Source organism: Melitaea cinxia, chromosome 14, assembly GCF_905220565.1.
Source record: "Melitaea cinxia chromosome 14, ilMelCinx1.1, whole genome shotgun sequence".
Lineage (NCBI taxonomy): Eukaryota > Metazoa > Arthropoda > Insecta > Lepidoptera > Nymphalidae > Melitaea > Melitaea cinxia.
This window is the reverse complement of record NC_059407.1, coordinates 10,541,911-10,566,569: the sequence shown is the minus strand read 5'-3', so window position 1 is coordinate 10,566,569 and position 24,659 is coordinate 10,541,911. Positions and strand designations below refer to the sequence as shown.

The following is a 24,659-nucleotide window of genomic DNA, read 5'->3' as shown; positions in this document are numbered from 1 at the left end:
CGATTTCCTCTCAGGCAATATGAACCTTTTTCATTATAAAATCATTTTTAAAATTTGTTGTTTTTTTTTTTAAAAAAGACATTGACTGTAACACATACATATAATTTTACACTGTTGCTAAGTGTATATTGTAAGTAGAACATAAGCGTAAATATATGGTAACTAGGAAATAAGTGTAGATAGATAAGAAAATGAATAAAATGTTCCGAAATTATGAATGAATGAATAATGAGTGATCAAGGAGTACTTGTAAAGAAAAAAAAAAACCGTCAGCGTCGGATCACGTCCTAGTTTTACTAGGCAGTCACAGGACTGTTGATCTGTAGTTTATATGATAAATCGCCTGTGGTATTAATACAATTATCATGCATGTTTTACAAAAGGCGGGCATTTTAAGCCCGTGGATGTAAAATTTTTAAATAAAAAAATGTACACTGTACAAACTCCTAAGATTTTTATATTAAATTAAATTTAAATCACTAATTTTCAAAGTAAATATAGTGTTAAAATTGTAAACATTACTAAAATATTAGTATCGAAGTATTCTTCGAACTCCTAAAGAAGTTAAAATATCAAGTATTAAAATCGTCGGTTCAGCTGTCAAGTTCAACGCCCGCTATTTGAACATAGTTCTAATTTTCATCGACAACCCGGGGAGTATTGTATTTGAAAATTCTTATTACATCATTAAGCAGCTTTTTAAATTATTAGATAAATATTTTCATGTAATTTCATCCTATTGGCTTCACTTTGCTTTTGATATGAAAAGCAAGACGGTAGATTAGAAATATTTGCTATAATATTTGTCTCATAAATATAATAAAAATATGTACACATAATTTAAATAAAGATTATATATCTTGTCATTTGTCTTTCTATAATTAAAAACTTTAAGTGAAGTAATAGATAAACTATTTATGAAATTACTCACTTATTCATTCCTTAATTTTAAACTGACAATTAATACTGATTTTATAAGCTCTATTTATTTAAAAAACTAAATATCCTTTTATATACATGTATCTGAAAATATATATAGATACATAAGTTACCCGTGTCTCAGTCTTATTTATTTATTTATTTTCAGTGTATTAAAATAGCACACACAATCATCACACGTAAGGCATAGCGAAAGACACGGAGGATAAACTAAAGCGTACACTTCATGAACTAAAATCCTCACAAAATCTCTTTGTACAATTATTTAAATAGAGTAAGAATTATGAGGTAGAAATGGCAAAGAATATTTTTAAAATCTGATTTAAAAGCTTATCATGTAAAGATAGATAATAAGTATTTGGAGGTGGAGCTGCAGCGTGACCAACTGTACAAGGTGGTGACTTCCCTCAACCAATATAGCGATAAACGTGAGACAGTTCTTATTCGCATCAGAGAACAGGAATAAAGTCTATATGAAGCGAGTATCTATCTATTCACTGAGCAAGTTAGTCCTGAGAAATTGGTGTGGTTGTGGTTCAAACAAGAAATGAACATAATAAAATAATTAGAAACAAAAATAGTTCTATTAAAATAAAAACAAGAGTGTATCTAAAGCTAAATTTAAACGGTTATACTGCACAATTGACACAAAGTCTGAATGGAAACTGCAATGTGAAATTAATGATTTAAAGAAGTCTCTTAAGGAAATAACTGATGGGTATGAGTTCTCTAAAGTACAAATTGGGGAACATATATCATCAACAAGTGATTCGTTAAAAATAATTACAAATAATAACAATAAGATCTTACTAATCGACATAATAAAAATAGCAAAGTGTCTTTAGGTTCTGGCGACACAAAACTTAACCAATTAAAAAAATCTTTGCGGGCTCGGTGTGACATTGGTATACGGAGAGCTCTACATGATGTTTTGGAAACAAATTGTAATAACATAGTAATGGTGTCGGACAAGTCAAGGATTTCACTCCTTGCTTAGTAACAAAACAGATAATGTGTTTAATTTCTGTTCACCTACAGCGAACTATGAATATCAAATAAAAAAATAATTCAATGGAACTATTTATGATCTCAGAGCCCGAGTCTCCCTGCGGGATGTTTTTCAAAAGGTATTGTACATATCAGTTATTTATATTAACAATTGTGTCGTAATATATTTATAACAATATTCTGTATATTCACAAGAATATTGATTGTTTTAATTGAAATAGTAATAATCGCAGTATAAACACGAGAAGAAATAACAAAAAGTAACTCCAAGTTTGCGACTTTGCAAAGTAAACGTCTCATTTTTGGGCTATGAGTATTCGCATGTGTAAAAAAAAAACTATTTGCAATTGTCTCAATGTAAATTTGAATTAATAGGAAAATAATAGCTAAAGCTTATTATTCGTTGCAGGATTACATAGATGATAAGGTTGTGTGGACTTAGTAGCGCCGTATTTTATTATTATTAAAACAGCTTATATTGCATTCAGGCGAGATAATATTTTTAAATCAAACAGTTTATATATTATTTTGAAAAGTTACTACTGCGGAGTTTCTTGTTGATTATTCTCTACAAAACCTTCATGTAATACTTTAAAAAAAAATAATTTTAATTCAACTTTTAAAATTTTAATTTGTTAAATGATGGTTGTGAAGTGCCTTTGAACCGTATATTAATAAAGCTACTATAATTTAACCTCTATTAATTTGGTATGCTCCTTTTAATATTATAATAAAAAAATAGGGTCAACAAGTTTTAAATATAATTTTTGATCATTATGCAAATTGTATGCATTATGTGTACTCCATAAATTTCACTTAAAACTATGTGTCAAATTGTCTAAAAAATAGGTGTAAAAAAATAAGACCTTACATTCGCTTACTTTCCTGGCTGTAATATTTTTAAAAGTATTTGCAGGAATTAACATCTTTAATAAATAAAAATACATAACTATCATAAGCGACAGTAATGATGTTTTAGAGAGAAAAAAAAATTGCTTTCATCCTACTTTACAAATGTAAAGAAAACAAAATTTACGTTTAAGGTTAATAACTGTGAAGGTTCGTAGAATCTTCGTGTCTGAGATCAAGTGTTGAACTAACGCAGCCTGTACCAAGAATGGCGGGCACCATGGTAATGACTTTTAAAAGCGTGACTTCCCGGTATCGCAAGGATCAAAGGTGTGCTTCACTTCTTGTTGTATTGATCCTCTCCAAAGGTTTCAGGCGACAAGGTAAATCTCTTCAAAATACAATAGAAGTACTCTTAAATAAAATTCTCTTATCTCCAAATTTCTTTTGTGACTTAACGCATTTTTTCGTAACAATATTGTAGATTAATACGTAAAATTTAAACATTAAAAATAAAGGTGGAGTGCATATTTTACAACATTTAAAAGAATACCTTTAGGTTTGGTTTGCATTGCATATTTATTAAAAAAATGCATTGACCACTCTTACATTAAACTCTTTATTCTGTAAAGCGCTGACATTTAACGGTTTGTGTAGATTGACATCGTTAAATTAACGAAAAAATAAGAACAAGTTGACACGCTTTATATGAAACGTTAAGCTTGTTTAAACAGTAATAACGAGGTTACCAAATCGAATAACTCTAACTGTACCCGACAATACTAGAATATATTTTGAATACAATGCCTCAAAGGGTTTCGGTTAGCCATACGGAGCAATATACTGACGTAATAATGGCCTTCTGAGCCGAAGGACGATAAAACGAATCACGACAGCTTTCCGGGTCCTAAGGGCCTGTCGCGGTCGCTGACCGACCTCTGAATAGACAATGATACTGCCTTAACCTATCCTTTCTAGTTAAACCGTCGTAACATTTAACAACGCTTAATTAGACATTGAAAGAATGAAGGGTTTCTTAACTAGTATTATTTGTGAAGACAATACAAGTACCAATTATTTCAAATCACAACATTGTTGTATTTATAATATAAATTAAATAATAAAGATCATAATATTTAATCTAATATTTCGTAAACAATTTACTGCTGATCATAAATAGATCAAATATTTTACTAAATTAGGCGTTGTTAATTAGTTAAAAAAAATTATTCATTACATGTTTTTCAAACCTGAAAGTAGTGTTTGTAATGAAATATAATCTTAACTTATACAATAATAATCACCAAGCATAATCATCGTTAAAATTATTTTTTGACATGTAAAACAAAAATGTGGGTTCGATTCCTACCCTGAGTCTGGGTGATATATATATATTATTAGTATGTTTATCGAAAAAAAAAAATATGTAGCTATACCAGTCGACTGATACCCATAACACAAGCATTAAGTAGCTTACTTTAGGAACAGAGACGACCGTGTGTGTATTGTGTAGATGTTTATTTATTATTTATTTATAGATATTTATTTTTTTTATACATTTTCTAGTAAATTTAAACTTTATTTAAACTATTAAAAATAGGAAACTTATTGTGATTATCTCTAAAATGTTACCCATTTGTGTACACCAATGCGCGATGGTCGGCGCAAGTTGTAATTTTTAATAAATAAATTATAATTAATGTTCATTTAATTATAGGTACAATTCATAGATAATGAAAATATATTTTCAAAATATAGTTAAATAAATATAAAAATTAATATCAAGATTGGCCCACACAGTAGAAACTACCTCTAAATATAAATTGAGGCATTCGTGTGATTTGGTACAGTACGATGGGAATATGAGTACGAGGGCTATAGGTAAGGGAGACCGAGGAGAGTTGAAACAGTTTTTGCATTAAGTCCCCTAACCCCTAACTTTAAAAATAAACGATCGTGTATAACGTGTTGTATACTAAGTAAAACCTTGTTTTATTAACTATCAAATGGTTACAAAAATAACTGCTAACATTTTCTTTGTACACATAAAAAGTCAATTTAATGCAACTGGTAACTTTGTTTCAACTCTCCTCGTAGTTGGTGAGTTGATACAGTAGTCTAGGAGCGTTGAAACATATATTTCCTAGAAGAAATTTGTTAAAAAAATAAATTAAAAAGAAAGAAAAGAAAGTAAATCTTATATATATAACAATATTTAACCATAACGTAACCTTTGCTCTTTGGTTTTAATTGCCACTATTTCGTTTTTCACTGACAAGCGTAAGTATAAAAATTGGTTGCCGTTAGGTTTAAGGCGATATAAATAACGGTGAAAATGTCAATTTTTGCGCATAAACGACTACTGAAATGACTGGCGGGTGGTGAAAACAGTAACCGAGCTATAATAGTCAACTCTCTAACGTTTTTAGACTCCGAGAAATTTGCGCTGTTTTAAATTATCTCCGTTTCAACTCCTCGCCCTCTCGTAAAACTTGCCAGTTTGGTTCTACGGTTAGCTTCGATTACAGTAACAATGTATAGGTTATACAAAAAAATTGTCAATGTTCAAACAAAACCTTACGTAAGGTAGCATATTGGTCATAATTATTGGTTTTCTGTTTATTACAAAGCCTGTCTAGAAATTTATGAACAGTTAGTTACTTTTAAGTTGTTTTGAAGTTAAAATATTCTTGTAGCCAACGAAGAACAAAACTTAGAACGCCAGAGCTGTCACTGTTACGTATGTGGCAATATGTTTCACAGACAGACGTTGTGTTTTAATATTCTATTTAAATGTTAATGCTCATAGTTTGCTGTAAGTGTTGCTATGTTTTGAAATACTAGTCCTGTTTTAAATCATACCTTTGCTTCATGTTTTTTCAGATTAATTCTTTCTTTTTAACATTGATTATTTTTAAAACGTGTTATGGTAAACTTCGAATTACCGTATTGTCATTTGTTTTTTTTTTTTTTGGTGAGCATATCGACTTTTTGTATGCACTTGAACCTTGTCCTAATAATAGCGAACACAAGAAAAAGAATTATCAAATTATGCACATTCATAAATTTTGATCATTCATTGTATGTATATAGATAAGATGAATAAAACAGATAATATAATCGATGTATCGAAATGGACGTATTTTAATACCCTTTGTTCAAGTTAGAAACCTCCTGCAGCACATTCTCTTTCGATTTTATCTAGATCCTTTATCTTTCATGGAAGGCTTATTATATTATTCAATTACATTGAGCATTTTGAATTATAGGACAATCTATGATTTCAAATAAATTTTTATAAAAATAAAATGATAAAATATTTAAGTGAAGCGGTCATATAATTTCCAAACAAAGAGTTATTTTCTGATTTCATATAAAGAATCTAAGTGAAAACAAACTTTGTGACAGTATTGTTATTGAAAAGTAACGTCTCGAATACAGCTAAAATTAGGTATGGATTAAATATAATCATACTGTGAATACGTTTTTATTATCTCATGTAGCACAGATTTATGTGAATACTATGATTATTTTAATTACTATGATTCTTTTTCAGGTTGCGAAAACAAACATTTAAATAAAAAGTATTACAGATATAAAAAAAAGAAAAGACCATAGAGAAAATGGGGTTCGTTGCTATCTTAGGCCGTTTTAAATAAAAAATAGTTAAATATGAATATAGCATGGAATGCATCATGTGTGAGTGTGCCTCGTATTCAACTAATTGTAAGCCTTACAGAATAGAATCAAGTTAAAATTTTTAATTCTGCAATAGTACAGTTGTACAAAGAAATTTAATAATAAGTATCAGAATAATTGTAATTATCTCATCAATTAACAATATTTCAAATGCATTGTTCTTTTTATTACAATTTGATTGTAGAGCGGTTGTTCAATAAAGCATTTCAGGGGCAATAGCAAACTGCTATCGCTAATCGATCGTCACGATATCGTGTGAATCGTTAATAGTAACAGTTCAACAGAGCTCATCGATTTACCGTCAATCAAATTAAAACAGTTACTGTTATTCACCACTTTTACACTATTAGCATTGTATGTCAATCATACAATCGTTATGTCAGATGAGAGGCGACCTACTGACGCGTAACCGAACATCATATTTTAAAGAAATTGAGTAGGATGTAACATTTTGTTATATGTGAACTCGCTATCTTTGTTTTACATTTTGCAGTACTTTTACTCTGATAGCATTTATTTTATTTTTGAAGTAAAACTTCTTCACGCACGCTTGACTTGGGGAGTAAGCTGATGAATGCGTGACGAGAGCGTTACGAAAAGTGTGATTGGGTGAGGCGAATGGAAGTTGAGAGGGAGATATAAGTTAGTGAAGATAGAAAGAGAGAGTTACGTTTCGTAAGTTTTACTTCAGTCGTGTGGTCTAAAGCACACTCTAGTTAAGTTTTCTCATTCTTAGAATGTTGAATATATATACATACCTATATATATAATATAAATAACCTACCAAAGATTCAGATTAGGAGAATAAAGTGATTATCCAGATTTATCTTCTCTCTAAACTCCTAGCGTTTATCTGTCGGGTTAGCAAGTAAAGACATCATAACGTTAAATGTGTTACGATATAAAATATGATTAAATGTGTAAACACATCATTACATCTAAAAAATTAATAGTATATGTTCAATAAAAATGTTTAATTTCCTAATTATTAATAACCTTACATAATGTTTACAACAATTATGATCTTAACAATAGTGTAGTAATATACGTGAGGGCGTGTACAGAATCAATCTGTAATTGTGTACAACACGTTAAAAGGCCAGACTACGTGTATATTAAAGTGTATATAATAACATGCTTTGTGTATTTTTTTCATTAAAAAAACAGCAAATTTAAACGTAGTCGTAATGTTTTTGTTTTTTAGTGTCCTTGATTAATTATACGACGCTTGAGGATTTTTGTTGTGGCCTCTTTGGTTTTGTGTAGACCATCTAATTTTAGAGTACAGACTTTCTGAAATGATATTGTGTATATGTTTTTTTCTTGCATTAGAGATTTTTTTAATGTAAATGTCATGTTTAAATCGACAGAAAGGATAACTGAGTAGGTAATTAGGTATCTGCCAATTACCTAATAGGTATGTAAAGCGGTACGTTATGTAGAAGTTAGAACGAAAACTTAAGCTAACATTATATTAAAAAATATACTATAGAAAATAAATATAGAATAAAATACGACGTATTTAATATATATATACATGCGTACAACCTGCGTAGGTTTTACGCATGTATGAATATGAAAATAGAGTAACAAAAATGAATCGTTACCTACAATATTTAAAAGAATATTCAAGAATATTCATGCAATATTGACAAAATTACAAAATATGATAATGTTCGTTTGTAGTCCTCAGAGTAAGAACTTGCATTAAACCATTACGAATTATACTTATTCGATTTATTGGTCATACACTCGTCCTCCGTGTACGTTAAACCCCTTTTTTTCTATCTATGTATGTGTGAGAGCTAGTGTATTTGCCTTTACTTTTGCTGTTACAGTAAAATGTTGACAATAGCCCTTTGATGTTCATATTGACGAACCATCGCCCTAAACAAATACCGCAGCTTCACCTATTACTTTACTTTACCTTTTATCTTTGTCCGTGGTAAATTTAATAAAAATCTACCTTTGAACACCACAACCCTGACACCATATGGCTACATAATTAAATTAATTAAAATCGTCGTAACTAACTGAGCTATATAAAGAGCCAAATAAATATATATATATCCTAAATATCTAATATATAAAACAAATGTCATGTCACCACCGTGGTCGCAGTCCGAAATGGCTTGAACGGTTTTTATGACTTTTATTTTTGTATTTTAGAATCGTAAGTAAAGGATATTACGTACCGTTAGGTGATTAAGGGTGCCTATCCAGATTTTTTTCTATGCAAAGCTTACGTTTGCCGGATCAACTTTCGTGTTCCTGTTCTATTAATGTGTTATGTACACCGTTTTTTGTGTATTATACAATACATATTATGTGGCATTACTTACAAATAAATAATTTTAAACCCGCTACGAACGAAATAGTTCAACGATCATTTATTTATTAATGAGCTGTCAAAGTTTATAACATCTTTGTTGTGTGACGTTGAACACTAATAACAGCCTATTGCTCGACAGTAAATCAAATGTGAGCGCTAATGATAGAATTCATTATGGATTTTGATCAGAACTTGGGATAAGTTTAAATGCTTGTAGATTTGTGTACATTTACTTGTACATGAACTAGTAATTTTTTTAGAATACATTTTATGAACAATTATATACATTGTATATATGTATATTATAAATGTTTAATTTATTTTCTTACTTTTTTTATATATGTATTCATAATATAAATATTAAAAAAGCGTAAATAGGCAATTTTAGTCTGAGATTTTTTATAAATCCGAATTTCATAGTATGCATTTAGATTGCAGTAGGCTGTATTATATCATTTGTTGTTAAAGCCTCCTAGAAAGGAGCATCCGCGCACTTGATACTAACTTTTGAATACGCGTTACCATTAATTAGCTGTCTACTGCTAATTTGGTGACTCAGCTGTAAATTGTTTTCTAAAAGGTTACGAAAGCTTTCCTTCGAAGCACAAAAAAAAACTTAATAGTCCTTACTTAATGACTAGCCGGTAACATAGTTTACAGTGATACTACTTTCTGCTCTGTGCATGTGAGTTATATTCCCATCTCGAGTGTGGGTGTATGTATATATATTCTTTATTGTACTTTAAAAGCATAATTATAAAACACTAGCTGACCCGGCGAACTTCGTATCGCCTAACAGTATCGACTGTAGTATAACTCTTTAATTTTATTATTTTTTTTTTTAGAATTTTTCTCTCCGTAAGAACCATCCTCGTACTTCAAGGAATATTTTAAAAAATGAATTAGCGAAATCGGTCCAACCGTTCTCGAGTTTTGCGCTTAGCAACACATTCAGCGACTCATTTTTATATTATAGATGTTTACAAATAATATTGGCAAGGGCGATCTTATCTCTATAAAAAGATCTCTAACATGAGAAACGATGTTACCGCGGGACACAGTAGCGCAAGATTGATAAAGTAACGAAAGGTTAATATATATATAAGCTATCAAAAAATTGTAACTATTAGTTGGCTATTACGTATAACACATGTATTAAGTAGCCTATTTTAGGAGCAGACGATCGTGTGTGTATAAAATATATAAAAAAGTAATATAAAATATACAAAAGAACCTTTTTTTAAATAGTTACTAATGCTTTACGTCACGTTTGTTAAACATTTATCTGGCGTTAGAGATCATGGGTTCAACAGTCGCCAGTGACAAACATTTATATCATTCTCGAGGGTGTTATCCTCCTTGGTGCTCCGAAGCTAGCTAAACGTGTTATCTCCTGCCCGTTTATCATAACAAATATCTACTAACGATCTCGAGTTACAAATCACAATTTACTCCAGTTTAGCAAGACTAATCTGATTTTATCTATATCCATACTAATAAAATAAATTGTTCCAACTTAGCTGACTGACTGATTTACTGTGTAGTTATCTACTACGTTACTACTACTATATAAGAAATTTAGTTAATAAGAATTGTATGAATTCGATAGAAAGATATTTTGTAAGTAACCTTAGTATAATATTAGCAATTACCTTGGGGGATCTATTTGTTTTCAATGATATAATATTTCTGTTAGAAGAAAATATACGAATCTTTATTTTAGAGCTTTGTTCGTAATATATAAAATTGAAATTCCAAACGCTTGTAGCTAAAGCTTGTGAGATGTGTGAGTGAAGAGTGTGTTTGTGAGAGAAATAATATCATTGATTACCATGTTTTATACTAACAAAACAGTAGTCATGATATAAAAAAAGTGGTGAAACGTCGAGCTTCATCTAAAGTGTAGCAAGCTCATGACTATAAAGAAATAAAAGTTTAAAAGTGCTGGTCAATTTATTGTATTTACTTAGGAATTATCTATATAGGTATGTGTGTTTTCTTGGGAATTAAAACTGTATTGAAATTATGGAATCAGCACAATTCAATTCATTGTTGTTTTAACGGCCTTTAGTTGTGCCCAGTGAATTAACCGAGACAAGCGGTGCGTCGGAAATGACATCTTCATTCTCAACACGTCAGTTTTACATAACAGTACATTCAATTCTTTTGACTTCGTTCACGTTGGAAGGAACATCATTAGTCTCCAAGCTACGTACCATATTGGTATATAAAAGAAAAAGTACACAAATATAATATATAAATAATATATAATAGCGTATAAATATAATATATAAATAATATATATATGTATATATATATATATATAATATATAATAGCGTTGTGTCTGGTACCGCAATTTCATTGAAACTGTGTGAATGTGTAATTTGTGCTTCGAAAACTGCGGCAAATGGTTACGCGTATCGTGTCACACATACGAGTATGTCCGATGTAGATCAACTAATAAGGAAGTGGTGTACGTGCATCGAGCCCTCAGTGCAACTTGCGGTCGCAGTTAATGAGAAAATGCCTTAACACCGGCCCGTATTAGTCTGCGGTGGACTTCGATTATTCATAGCCACGCTACATTTAACTTACGTAACGCTAATCTGTATATAAATAAAAATGTATCAACCAAGTGTACGTACGCGCATGAGTTATAAACGACTGAACAAAATTAGATAATCCTTTTATTTGTGTTCGGTTTTTTTGTATTGTCAAGACAAGATTGTATAAAAAATCAATATATGTAATATATACGATAAAAATATAGCAGCACATAATAAAATAATGAGTAAATATGACGGTACGAAGTTCACTGGGTCAGCTAGACTTTTATATTATTTGACATATCTTTCTGATTCAGCCAATTTAAGTTTTCATACCAGAATGGTACATATATTATTATTATTATTTATTATTTTTTTTAAATGCCCGTTATATCTCGTTATGCAGCTTCAGAATCGTGAAAGAATTGTTAAATAGTCAATCGGTTCAGTAATTTAGTAAATTTGATCGATTATAGACAAATGTACCTTCCGCCTTTACGTTACTCATCACTTCATTATATCGCAGCCCACTGCTGGACTTAGGCCACTACAAGTTCGCGCCAAAAATGTGTGAACTCATGTGTTGTTGCCCATGGTCATCACGCTGGGCAGGTAGGTTGGTGACCGCAGGGCTGGCTTTGTCGCACCGAAGACACTGCTGCCCGTCTTCGGCCTGTGTATTTCAAAGCCAGCAGTAGGATGGTTATGCCTCTATCGGTTGGCTTTATAAGTTTCAAGATGGTAGTGGAACTGTGTTATCCCTTAGTCGCCTCTTATGACACCCACAGGAAGAGAGAGGGGTGGCTATATTCTTTACTGCCATAGGCACAGAGCAGATTTATAACTACCTAACTTTATTATTTACTACAGAATCTTTATTTTTTGATTTTTATGGTCCTGAACTTGGAAAATTTAATGACGTTCGCTTCACTAAAGAAGCAGATAACACTTTTTCTTTTTTCTGTTTTACTAATTACTAAATTTACTTTTACTAAAACTTCGCTGTCCGGCGCGCGCGTCATTAGAAGATAAGAACATACACACGTCATATAAAATAATTAACAATGCTATTCCCAATTAAAGGAAAGAAACAGAAAAAAAAACCTACGATTCCATTTCCAATTAAAGGAAAGAAACAGAAAAAAGAGAAAAAAACTTAAATACTGTTACTAAAACTTCGCTGTCCGGCGCGCATGTCATAAGAACATAAAAACATACACACGTCATATAAAATAATTGACAATGCCATTCCCAATTAAAGAGAAGAAACAGAAAAAAAGAGAAAAAAACTTAAAAATAAAACAGATAAATATACAGAAACTCATTTGTAAATTAGATCCTGGGAGATACTCTGATACATGTGACTTAAGGTTATGTGTGTTATTTTTTGTGCAATATAATTATTTATAACTAGCTGACCCGGCGAACTTCGTATCGCCTAACACAAACTTTATCGTATGGTATTAAAGTTCAAATTGACTTTTAAGTATTATCACAAATCTTTTGTATGGGAGTATAGAAAAGTGTTGTTTTTAGACTTTTTTCAGGAAATTTAAAATTTTTTTTTTTAGAATTTTTCTCCCCGTAAGAACCATCCTCGTACTTCAAGGAATATTTAAAAAAAAAGAATTAGCGAAATCGGTCCAACCGTTCTCGAGTTTTGCGCTTAGCAACACATTCAGCGACTCATTTTTATATTATAGATCTAAGTTATGAGATCTGTTGAAATGACTGTATAGTCTAGTCATGGTGGACAATGGAGAACCACGAGAAGTTTCCTAGGTTAATGGGATAAGTGGGGAATAAGAACAGCCTGTAGTGCCTTTTCCCTAGCGTCAAAATTAAATATATTATATCTAGCAGAAGTTGGCCATCGATGTTGTTGAGTAACTTTGTATTATAACAAAAAATAAAATAAAGAATAAACATAAAAATGAAATTATATCCTTGTACCAGAAGCGAGTCTGTAACTTTATGTTAACAAATTTTGAAAAGAATGCAGTGGTTCAAAGTCTTTCTTGTACTAGAACGCTCGCAATAACTGTTAGGTACGTACTGGAGATATAGTAACGGATTAAAACTATAAATAATCTGTCATTGTTGTTACCAGAATCTTATTTGGAATAACCGGCTTCCATTGAATGTGAAGCGTTTTTTATATCAATGATGAAGTGAGTATTATATCGCAAAAGAAGTACCTTAATTATTATTTTGCGACTACAAATATGCAATTTGAAAATATGCACTATGCTACTATTACTAAAATATATGTTTGAAAACTCAAAACGATAGTAAAATTGATCAATCTTCAACTTTCTTAATAAGATATTCATAACAGTTCCTATAAATTAATTTTATATCATTTATAGTGATTTCCGCTTTATTATTGTATAATACAATGCAAATCAATCGATAATCTTGTCATAATAACTAATAAATAACAATAAAAATTTATTACGAGACCACCTTACGTAAGTAATAAATTGCAAAAATAAAATCATCCAAAAACAGTCAATGGTTAGTTGAAAGGTACCATAAACGGTCTGGGAGGTAATAAAATTGTTTCTAGACAAAGTGAAAGTTAGGGATGTTCCCTGGGTTATGAATTATCGCAGGAGTTTAAATTCGACCACTGTAAGCCTCCCTGGCACATATTCAACGTCTGTAACTTTGTAGTGGTAAATAATAATTTAAGATGATAGAACATTATCTCTTTAAACGAATAAGTACAAAAACAAATTAAAATACTTGAGAATATTATTTATTTGATGGTCCGTGCTACCTATATGATATATAGGACCTTATATATTGAATCTATTCATAAGGAAAAGTTTTAAGACTAAAAATGAGTATTTGAACAAATACTAAATGAAAGCAGAGATCGAATTCGCTAACGACAGCGTTGATAAACAATTTTTTCACCGGTGTACCAGAACAGTTTTTAAATGTTGAATTATGGTTTATACACATATATGGCATGTTGTGAAGTTTATTAAATTTTATTTTAAGCTATATATACGTGTTTATCTATAATAGTTGTGTTTGCTAGCAAACGAAAAAAAAAAACCAACTTCAATTACATCGACAAGTAATACAATTTAAGTCGACGAAAAAAAAATTAACAAACGCAGTCATCGCTACGATTTTCGAGGGTTCCCATCGATTTCTCTAGGATTCCATCATCAGATCCTGGTTTCCTTATCATGGTACCAACCCTTGGGATAACTTCTTTCCAACAAAAAAGAATTATCAAAATCGGTTCATAAACGACGAAGTTATCCCCGAACATACATAAAAAAATATGTATATAGGGTCGAATTGAGTAACCTCCTCCTTTTTTGAAGTCGGTTAAAAATATTACGTATTAATCGGATGTTTTATAATCGCTCTATACTTTCTATATCAATCATGTAAGACAATTTCATGTTACCTTATGTAAATTACTACTAACTACATTATTTATGTAATATTTTCCTGCTGTACTTGCGTGGAAAGTCTATGATCTTTTATTATTGAAACGTTATTTTAAAAGTAAACTACTTGCCAATAAAATGAGAATCGTCAAAATCGGTACACCCAGTAAAAAGTTATGAATTAACACTCTTAATCCGTCGAATTCGAACCACTTGCTTATTTAATGTCGGTTAAAAGAAAGTGACAAATTAAAAATTATAATTTTAGGCATCGATTTTACTTAAAACGAAAATAAACACATGTTGAATTAATAAGTCATTAAGCGATTTTACTAAGATAAACTGCTTCATAAACAGTGCTTTAAGGTACACAATTTTAAAAGATTAATTAACTTAATAGCTTACCGTTTTATCTAGCAAGTGCAATTAGTATTGACAGCAGCTTCATTAAGAAGGGGTCTTCGTATAAGTAAATTAATTTGTTTGCCTTATCCTATGAATAAAATACAAGATAGACGGGTGCAGTTTTAATCACTCCTATTATGACTTGTCAGGAATGCTAATTTATTTCTTATTTAATTCTAGTGGTGTATTTTGACGTTTTATCATATCAATGAATTTATTTATAGCATCTTTATATTTTATTACCATACTCTTTCCAATACTTATAGCGTAGGCGTTGATGCAAATAACTTTATAAATATTTTTTATTCATTCATACAGGAGGCTAACATACACAATTAACAGCTGACCGTAGGATATGAAATCCTGTATCAAAAGTCCAAAAAACACATATTAAAAACAGATAGAACTTGACAAACATTTGTATGGTTTATACAAATAATTATCATGAACTGCGACCTGAAAACACGAGGCGTGGAGACTACTGTGTCAAACTGTTGTTAAGCTACTCAAATAATATATTTGAAATTTGTAATAACTCACTGTCGGTGAGGTGGTTGAAGGCGGTGACATCATCATTGAGTCTTTGCATGCGTTGAAGCTTGGTGCTGAGGTCTCGTGTGTGCAGGAACAGGAACAATGTGCAGGAAACTGCCACTAGCGCCACCAGCTCGCTCGTCCTGTCCATTATAAATTACATTATCAGCTGTACCAATCAGTAGATTTATTATTTATTTATTTTATTAAGATACATGTAAGAGTATAAAATACAATTACTAATAATAAGATGCCATGATGATCAGTAAAAAATTATAAAACTATGTATATAGTTTTAATTTGGAGAATTTGTAGTTTAATTCTTTCTAAAACTAAATTTAAAGTATTTTTGATGAAGGGTTATAATAATACGTTATCATACACTACTACTACGTGCTGTGTGGCTACGGCACTAAAGAATTTAGCCACCCCCTCTCTTCCCGTGGGTGTCGTAAGAGGCGACTAAGGGATAACAAGGTTCCACAACCACCGTGGAACTTAAGAAGCCGACCGATGGCGGGATAACCATCCAACTGCTGGCTTTGAAATACACAGGCCGATGACGGGCAGCAGCGTCTTCGGTGCGACAAAGCCAGTACTGCGGTCACCAACCCGCCTGCCCAGCGTGGTGACTATGGGCAAAACACATGAGTTCACGTTATTTTTGGCGTAAACTTGTGGAGGCCTATGTCCAGCAGTGGACTGTATAGGCTGTAATGATGATACACTACTCTCCATGTCCTAACCTAACCTAACCATATAAATATATGGTTATATAATAAATAAAAACGGGTTAACTTTTATTTTCCATAAAAAACATCGACTTGCTACAAGACTTTCTAAAGTAAGAGTAATTTTATAACGTACCTAATACAGTCTCACAATCGCACGATCCCAATCCAATAAGGTCTTATTTATAAATTTAATGTAAATTTATATACAAAGGTTTATATTTATATATTTTTTTTATCACTTTGTAGACTGTTAGATTATCAATTATTAACTCCACGTAAATTAGAAAAGTAAACACTTTTACATACTTACATCGTAAATGATAATAAAGTTACAAATAAGCAAAATAAACAAGTTAGTTATGCGTAAAACATGTTTGGTATAAACGACTGTGCTTAATTTTAATTGTTAATAATTAACCATTTTTACACTTAGCTAGGTTATTATGTTATTAATGTCGTTACGATTTCATGACTTGCTCACAAAATGTCTTGCAATCAATTTTAGTGTTTACAAGCAATCTGTTTAAAAATAGATATGAGAAACTATTTTAGTCGTGACAAGAGGTAGAGCAGTGTGTCAACTTAAAATTCAATTCTTCTCGTAAGCTTTAAGATAAGGTTTCTAGCTCGGTTTTTTTTCTTGGATATTCTGATGTTAACAGTTAGGTTAGAACATCAAGACAAAATATATTTCCAGTATTTTTTTGTAGCCTATAGAACCTAGTGAACCTAGATAGAACGCGTAAATTATTACCGATTGTCTAATCGGTATTTTATAATTAAGATCAAATTTAAGACTCAGATGTAAAACCCGTGTGAGTGAGTCAGACTTTAAAATACCATCAACCAACATTTAAGTTGTTACTGAATGAGTTGGTGTTACCTATATTTTGAAATATTGAATTCCTTTTTTATTGATATTACTTTTACATTACTTTTACATAAAAGGCGAGAAGACTAGCCGAGAGTACCACCTAATGTTAAGTAAGATCACCTTCTCTTAGGAAATCTGCAACATCAGAAGAGTTGCGTCTACATGGTCAGGTCTTTAGAGAAAATTCATTGTTACTCTACTTTTACTCCAGTTTTTCTCATTACTACTTCTTATCACTTTCAAATAAATAAATACTTATAAGTAACATACACTAACACCACACTAAAACTTTAGGTAGCATTACATAACACAATGATTGAGGAAAATTTCGTCTCCGTTCGGTACTTATCAGAGTATTTTCTGTTAAGTTGAAAGCGCGGAAAAGAAGCAACTTTCTCCTATGTTATATATAACAAGATCCCGCTAAACAATTTTGAATTCTACATTTAATAAGATAGTACCTGGGTGACCGAGCTTAGCCCAGTATTTTTAGTAAATCGCGTTTTTTGGAAATCATATCTAAATACGAATTACATATTGATAAAATATGAATAATATTTACCGATTTTACCGACATAATAATAAAAAATATGAACTGATTATTTAAAAAAAAAAAACAAGACGGCAATTAGAAAAAAAGGATAAAAATTATCGATCTGGAGACATGGGGATTTGGACCGTGGTCTTCTCGGTCGATCCCGACCGGCCGATTTCCCACCTGAGCTATTACAACCTTATTGACAATTGCGAAATTTACCTTCGTATTCTAATGATATTGTAGCCATTTTTTCATTGCCTAAAAACAGGGATAAAACGACATTTTCTAAAAATGAATCATAGCTATATCGATTTATCGCCCCCGAAATCCCCTGCATATTAAATTTCATGAAAATCGTTGGAGCCGTTTCCGAGATTCAGATTATATGGTAAAACCGGGAGAGATGCCGCAGTGGGATAGATGCCTCATGTTCTAAAAACCTAACATCCCGAAGTCACAAATAAAAATTAATCGCATAAGTAGGAGTCGAAGTCACCCCGTACCTCAGATATCCACAGATATTCGTGTGGCAAGGATGCGTTTGGATCGTGTGTGTAATTGTCTCCGTGGCGAAATTTACAAACACGTCAAAGTTTTAAAGGTTAGTATTTAAGGTTGTATAATTTTGTAAAAAGTAATAAATTCCGTTATATTTTTTATCACGTCTATATACTGGGTACTACTCATTGAGTCTGCATATAGTTGTAAATAGATGCTATTTTGTTTATAATTTATTTAAAAAATACGTGGGCATCTATCCCAATCACAAAGGATAGTTGCCCTGATTTTTTGAGGTATAGGTGCCCTTCTCTATCTATCCCTTCATTCACCATATACAGAGTAAGTTTATATGTATATTTTTTTTGTGTCTGTTATATTTTTTATGTATTTACGTATATTTATGTTTGGATGTTTTACTGATTTTAGCAGAACTATGCCATGAAAATATAAAAGAAACCATAAAAATAAATTATATAGAAAACCTACAGTCCGCTTTCGATGAGAAAGTATGATTGTGCAATGTGCATGTTGACACTTGATATGAATATTTTAGACCAACAATTAAGAATTTATACTTTTGTTGAATAAATGCTTGTAAAATTTAATTAAATTTATATATATCATGCTGAAACTTAAGAATTTATATTTTAGTTAAACAAAAGCTCTAAAAATTTAATTAGGTATAGTAATCTGTGTGATATAAAAATTATATTCTAATTATAACAATTAAAAGATATAAAAAAACACAAAATGTTTTTCATTACTATGGCCCATGTTTCTTGGAGACAATCGATGTATTAGGAGTAGAACTATCTAACATTTGGTTTGGGTTTTTTGTTTACACGGTTAAAAGGGCATCTATCCTACTCACTATTTTCATGGTGGGGCAACTATCCATATAGGTAGGCATCTATCCTCAAAAAAAGGGGTTCACGAAAAGCTAATTTCTGCTTAATCTGCATTGGGTAGGTTAAAAAAGAATAGTAATAATTCAACATAAAAGACCTAGCTATGCTTGTGCTGTGTGGCTACGGCACTAAAGAATTTAGCCACCCCTTCTCTTCCCGTGGGTGTCGTAAGAGGCGACTAAGGGATAACAAGGTTCCATAACCATCTTGGAAATTAAGAAGCCGACCGATGGCGGGATAACCATCCAACTGCTGGCTTTGAAATACACAGGCCGAAGACGGGCAGCAGCGTCTTTGATGCGACAAAGCCAGTACTGCGGTCACCAACCCGCCTGCCCAGCGTGGTGACTATGGGCAAAACACATGAGTTCACGTTATTTTTGACGTAAACTTGTGGAGGCCTATGTCCACCAGTGGACTGTATAGGCTGTAATGATGACCTAGCTAGCTAAATTAATAAAAATTATTCGTATAAAAATCATATTTTTAAAATTAGGTGGCTATTTCAAAAAGTGAGGCATCTATCCCGGTTTTACCCTATATATAGAACGTAACTTTGTATATTTGTATATTTTATTGTAAAAGATTTGTTGTAGACATAAAGTTTTGTCGATGTGATATTTTTTAAATTAAATTTCTGTGAAGTGAAATGGTAGTAACATCCTTTAAGAATTTTGCATTTGTAACTTAATTTTGTAACAAACGTACGACTCACCTGATGTTAAGCGATTACCGTAGCTTATAGACGCCTGCAATACGAGAAGCATTGCAAGCGCATTGCCAACCCTACCCGCAATCCCCCCAGGAGGTCCGGTCACCTTACTCACCACAGGAGCACAACACTACTTGAAAACAGTATTATTTAGCTAAAATCTTCTGTAAGGTCGAGGTACTTCCCCAGTCGGGCTGCTTCAGATTTTAAGCAGGATATTTCCGGCTGTGCCTTAGTTAATAACTGGCTTATAGAATAAATTTATTTGTTAACTGTAAGCTTTCACATTAAGATCTTCAAAATGGGGAAACTCTGACACAAACTTTCGTTTCCCATTTTGTTTATGACATGCTACTTAGATAATCCTATTTCGCGAAAAAAATCTCACACAGAAATAATTTGTCAAACCACTTAATCCTAACCATCATTTTTAATCTTAGGAAATCGCAAGAATAACATTCAAATAAACGAGATTCTTATTAAATTAAATATATATTAGGTATATGTTATAATATATATTCATATTAGAGAGTATGAAGCAAATTTATTAATGTTGTAAAATATCGAAATATATTTAAATTTCCTTATTAATAAATGTAATTCTATATTCTACTGAATCATAGTCCATTAAAATGCACTTGCTAGAATAATTCTAAAAATAAAACTTTCATAGTTAACCTCGCCGGACTCCAATTAAAGAATCGTCAAACTTCAAAACATCGAAACATCTTTGAGAGTTGCAATTCAAAACAGAGAATAAGAGTGATGCGTTAAAAAATCTTGTCTTTTTTAAATTACTATTGACTAGCTGTGCCCGCGATTTCGTTCGCGTGGAATTTAACAACAACAAAGCTATTTTTAAGTTCGCAGAGTTACAAAATATATAAATTTCTAAATTAAAAGTAGCCTAAGTTACTCCTTACTACATCAGCTATCTATCAGTGAAAGTCGCGTCAAAATCGGCCCAGCCGTTTCAGAGATTAACCGGAACAAACAGGCAGACAAAAAAAATTGTGAAAATTGTTATTTTGGTATATGCACCGTGTATACATCCATATGCATTTAATAAAAAGCGGTTATTTTAATATTACAAACAGATACTCCAATTTTATTTATGTGTATAGATTACAGTATTTTATAAATCGTATAAACTAAGTACATAATATACAATGACTTATTAAGTAACCATAACGTATCGTATTTCTTAAAATTATTTAAAATTTGTTACATAATAAACCTTTATCCCTGTTTTACACGCATTGAGTTTTGATAGGCCTCGGAACATTTGACTTCTATGGTTTTTGTATGAGACACGAGAAGAGATAATTCTGAGTTTCAAAATTACAAACAAAAATATAATATTGTTAATAATTTATTAGTGACCAGTATCAATATAGATTTTTTATTTATTTTTAAAATTTACACTACAGATAAAAAATATCATTTATCCCGAGTTAGGTATGCTACCTTATAAAATTTACATTTTTGTAACTAGATGTGAATAAAATTAATAATGTGTTGACGACTACCTAAATGAATTTAAATTAGTCGAGCCATATAGTAAGTAAGTTGAGTTGGTTGAATGTAATAAAAAACCGATAGGACATATTAATAAATAATCGATAGGATAATATTTTCAATATAAAATCTTGTAAAAAAATAAATATCCAAACATTATTATTAATTATTATCCAAACAATATTATTAATAATTATCCAAATAATATTATATAATCTTTGCAAAAATGAAAATACACATACAATTATTTTTTTTTTTATTGTAAGTATATGCAATCTATATTAATTCTTTTTCTATCTATCTATTTAGCGCAAGGGGTGTTATACAACGAAATTAGACAGTATTCTACTTGTTTGAAATTTCATGTTAGCCTCGTGCTCTATAAACTTACTTAATCGTATTTCGAATCTTCAAATGTAGCTTCTGTATTACCATACGTGATGTATTGAACTAGCAAGAACGTGGTTTTACCTTTCCGGTAAGATTTTAAATAAATACTTTATATGCTTACCTTGTCCCTTGTTGTTTAAATATTTAATTTATTATGTATGTGTGAACGGCTCCCTGACTTATTTTAATTCTAATACCAGAAGCAACGTTTATATTCGGTCTTACTCTTACGTTGTATGAAGTCCATTATTTGGGGAAAAGTTTATTAGATTGTTTAAAATTTTGTTATAACATTATTGTCATATTAGACACAAATTAATACGACTTTTTAACTACAGTTAATATAAGTTATAGTATCTGTTACGTAATCTTTTCAGTGTAGAAAAATTTGAAACATACATAAATGAATGCTAAGAAAACATCCCAAGAGTATTCCACAACAAGTTTCCCTCGTAATATAAGTTGAGTAAGCTATGAGTGACATTTCAGCAAAAAGTGCGTAAGAAATACTATTTCATAATGATGTAGGTGCAGTCGTGAATGCAGAACCTAAATTATATAGAGAGGAAGTACCTACTAAAGATACAGCTATCGGTTTGCTTTAAACTTTAATGGAAACGTATACCAAAATGAATTCCAAAATTGTCTTGACTATTAATTAATTATCAATAAAAAATTATTGTGAAAGACCACGACCTAAAGCAATTTCACCTGCTCTATATTCCCTTTTTTAAATTTTTTTGTCTCGAAATTTAAATTTAAAAAAAATAATTAATTTAAATTAAAAAAAAAAACTTTGACTTCTTACAAGTTCATTGGTTTAGTTAAGATATTTCCAGCATAGACTAGCGTTTTGTCCATTTAAAAGTCTAAAATCAATGATTGTACAAGTCACGTATCGTCTTAATTACGAATTTCTTGTTCGCTCTTGTGCAGAATTTTATATATTGATATTGCCACTTCTATCTATAGATCAGCAAGCAATTTGTTCTGATCTTAATTGGACTTTTTTTACAAATTTTCTCATTTTACAATGTGAAGATCCCCTTAGTTTTATTTCTCATAAAACATTGATTATTATTAAATATCGTATATATAATCTTTTTTTTATTATTGTAAGTGTTGAACTGTATTAATGAAGGTATATCTAAAGTTCAAATATTTTAATTATTTATAATTTTTTGTGCTTTTAATCATTGTATTCCAAAGTGTTATGTAGGTACACTTGTAAGTGACCTGCATATCAGATACTTTGTTATTATATATAGTTTAATTTTAAAGTTTTTATATGTATGTTACAAGTTAAAAGCTAGTTAGTTACAGGCTTTTGAAATAAATAAATATTTATTTTGTTGGTGTTATTTATACCTACCTACTTTTAAAATGTAATAAATAGTTGATACTAGAAACTTATGTAAATAAACAGTGTTAGATTGAAATGACTGGGTAAGTTGTTTTCTCCGTGATTGAGAGAGTTTGAACATACAAATGAGGCTACAGACCCTTTTCCCACGAGAGGTTCACATCTGCGCTAATTTTCCCCTTTCCCTTTTACTGACCGTATCAAATTCATAGCGATGGAGGCAATCCTTTCACTGTGCTCGATAAAATTGACATTTTGTTAAATAATGCAAAAGTGTATAGAATAATTTTTTTCTTGTGTATGCAGCGCTTTATATGTTTTAATGGACGACACTTTTTTAATTTCTATGTAAAACTTCCAACCCTCTCGGTATTACTAGTATAATAATTGTTCTTTAAAGGCAGAATTTATAAAAATATATATATTTCATTTAATTTTTCCATATCGTACAAATTATACAACATATATACATGCAAACTTCACCCTTTTAGTATTAAATTTATAGATTAAAATATAATACGATTATTATTAAATTTCGCGATAAAATGATTGTTAAAATTAAATGCTTTGCATTAAACGCATTGCATGCAAATAACGTAAAAACAGAATAGTTATTGAGGGCTATTTCAGTGGATAAATTTTTTGATATAACGGTTTTCAATGGGTCTTCGAGAATACTAGTAAGTTTATGTGCGACTATAACAATAATAACTGCAGCTTTGTTATAAAATATGTGCGGTAGCAATCAAATCGTTTCAAATTTCTCACACTTTTCAAAATAAAATGACAATTTATTTTCAAACAATCACTTTTCATCTACTACTTACTTTACTTTTACCTGTTAATAATAAAATCAATTTTAAAATAATCTCACTGCTTGGAAGTAGAGCTTAATAACATAAGTGGCAAAATAAAAATCAATACAATAAAAGTTCATGGATTTAATTAAAAAGTAATGAAATTAAATAAAGGATACCGTTTTAGGAATATTAAATTATTTTACTAAAATTTTTTATTCAAAACATTGTTCAAGTGTAATTTAAACGGTCTACATACCTAGGAATATCAAAATCTTGATATCGTGTGCGCACGATGACCTCGAGGGTAAGATATAATCATAACAATTCGGACTAGGCAATGAAAGAATACGTCTTGAGGGAATTTGCATATCTTAGAATAAAGGTCTAGATATTTTTTAAAAAATTTCATTTAAATAGAAGAAAAGACCTTTGCACAACAGCGGAACGTTTACAGTATATAGACATTGTATGATTGCTTGTCATTATTATGGCAACGAGTGATTGAAATTAAAAATCATAGATAAAAAAACTATTTTTTTATTATTATTTGTATAATGTTTATTTAGAAACAGAGTATGCTGTGTGGTTATGGCAT

General features: G+C 30.6%; 1 protein-coding gene across 1 annotated transcript in view; it reads right to left on the bottom strand.

Annotated features, from left to right (window-relative positions):
- The window catches only part of LOC123659393 (heparan sulfate 2-O-sulfotransferase pipe), an 82,783-nt gene that overhangs the window by 25,713 nt on the left and 32,411 nt on the right, over positions 1–24,659 (bottom strand). Inside the window, exon 2 of the mRNA XM_045594608.1 lies at positions 15,733–15,869. Coding sequence (XP_045450564.1) covers positions 15,733–15,869 — 137 coding nt within the window. The remainder of the gene's footprint in view (positions 1–15,732; positions 15,870–24,659) is intronic.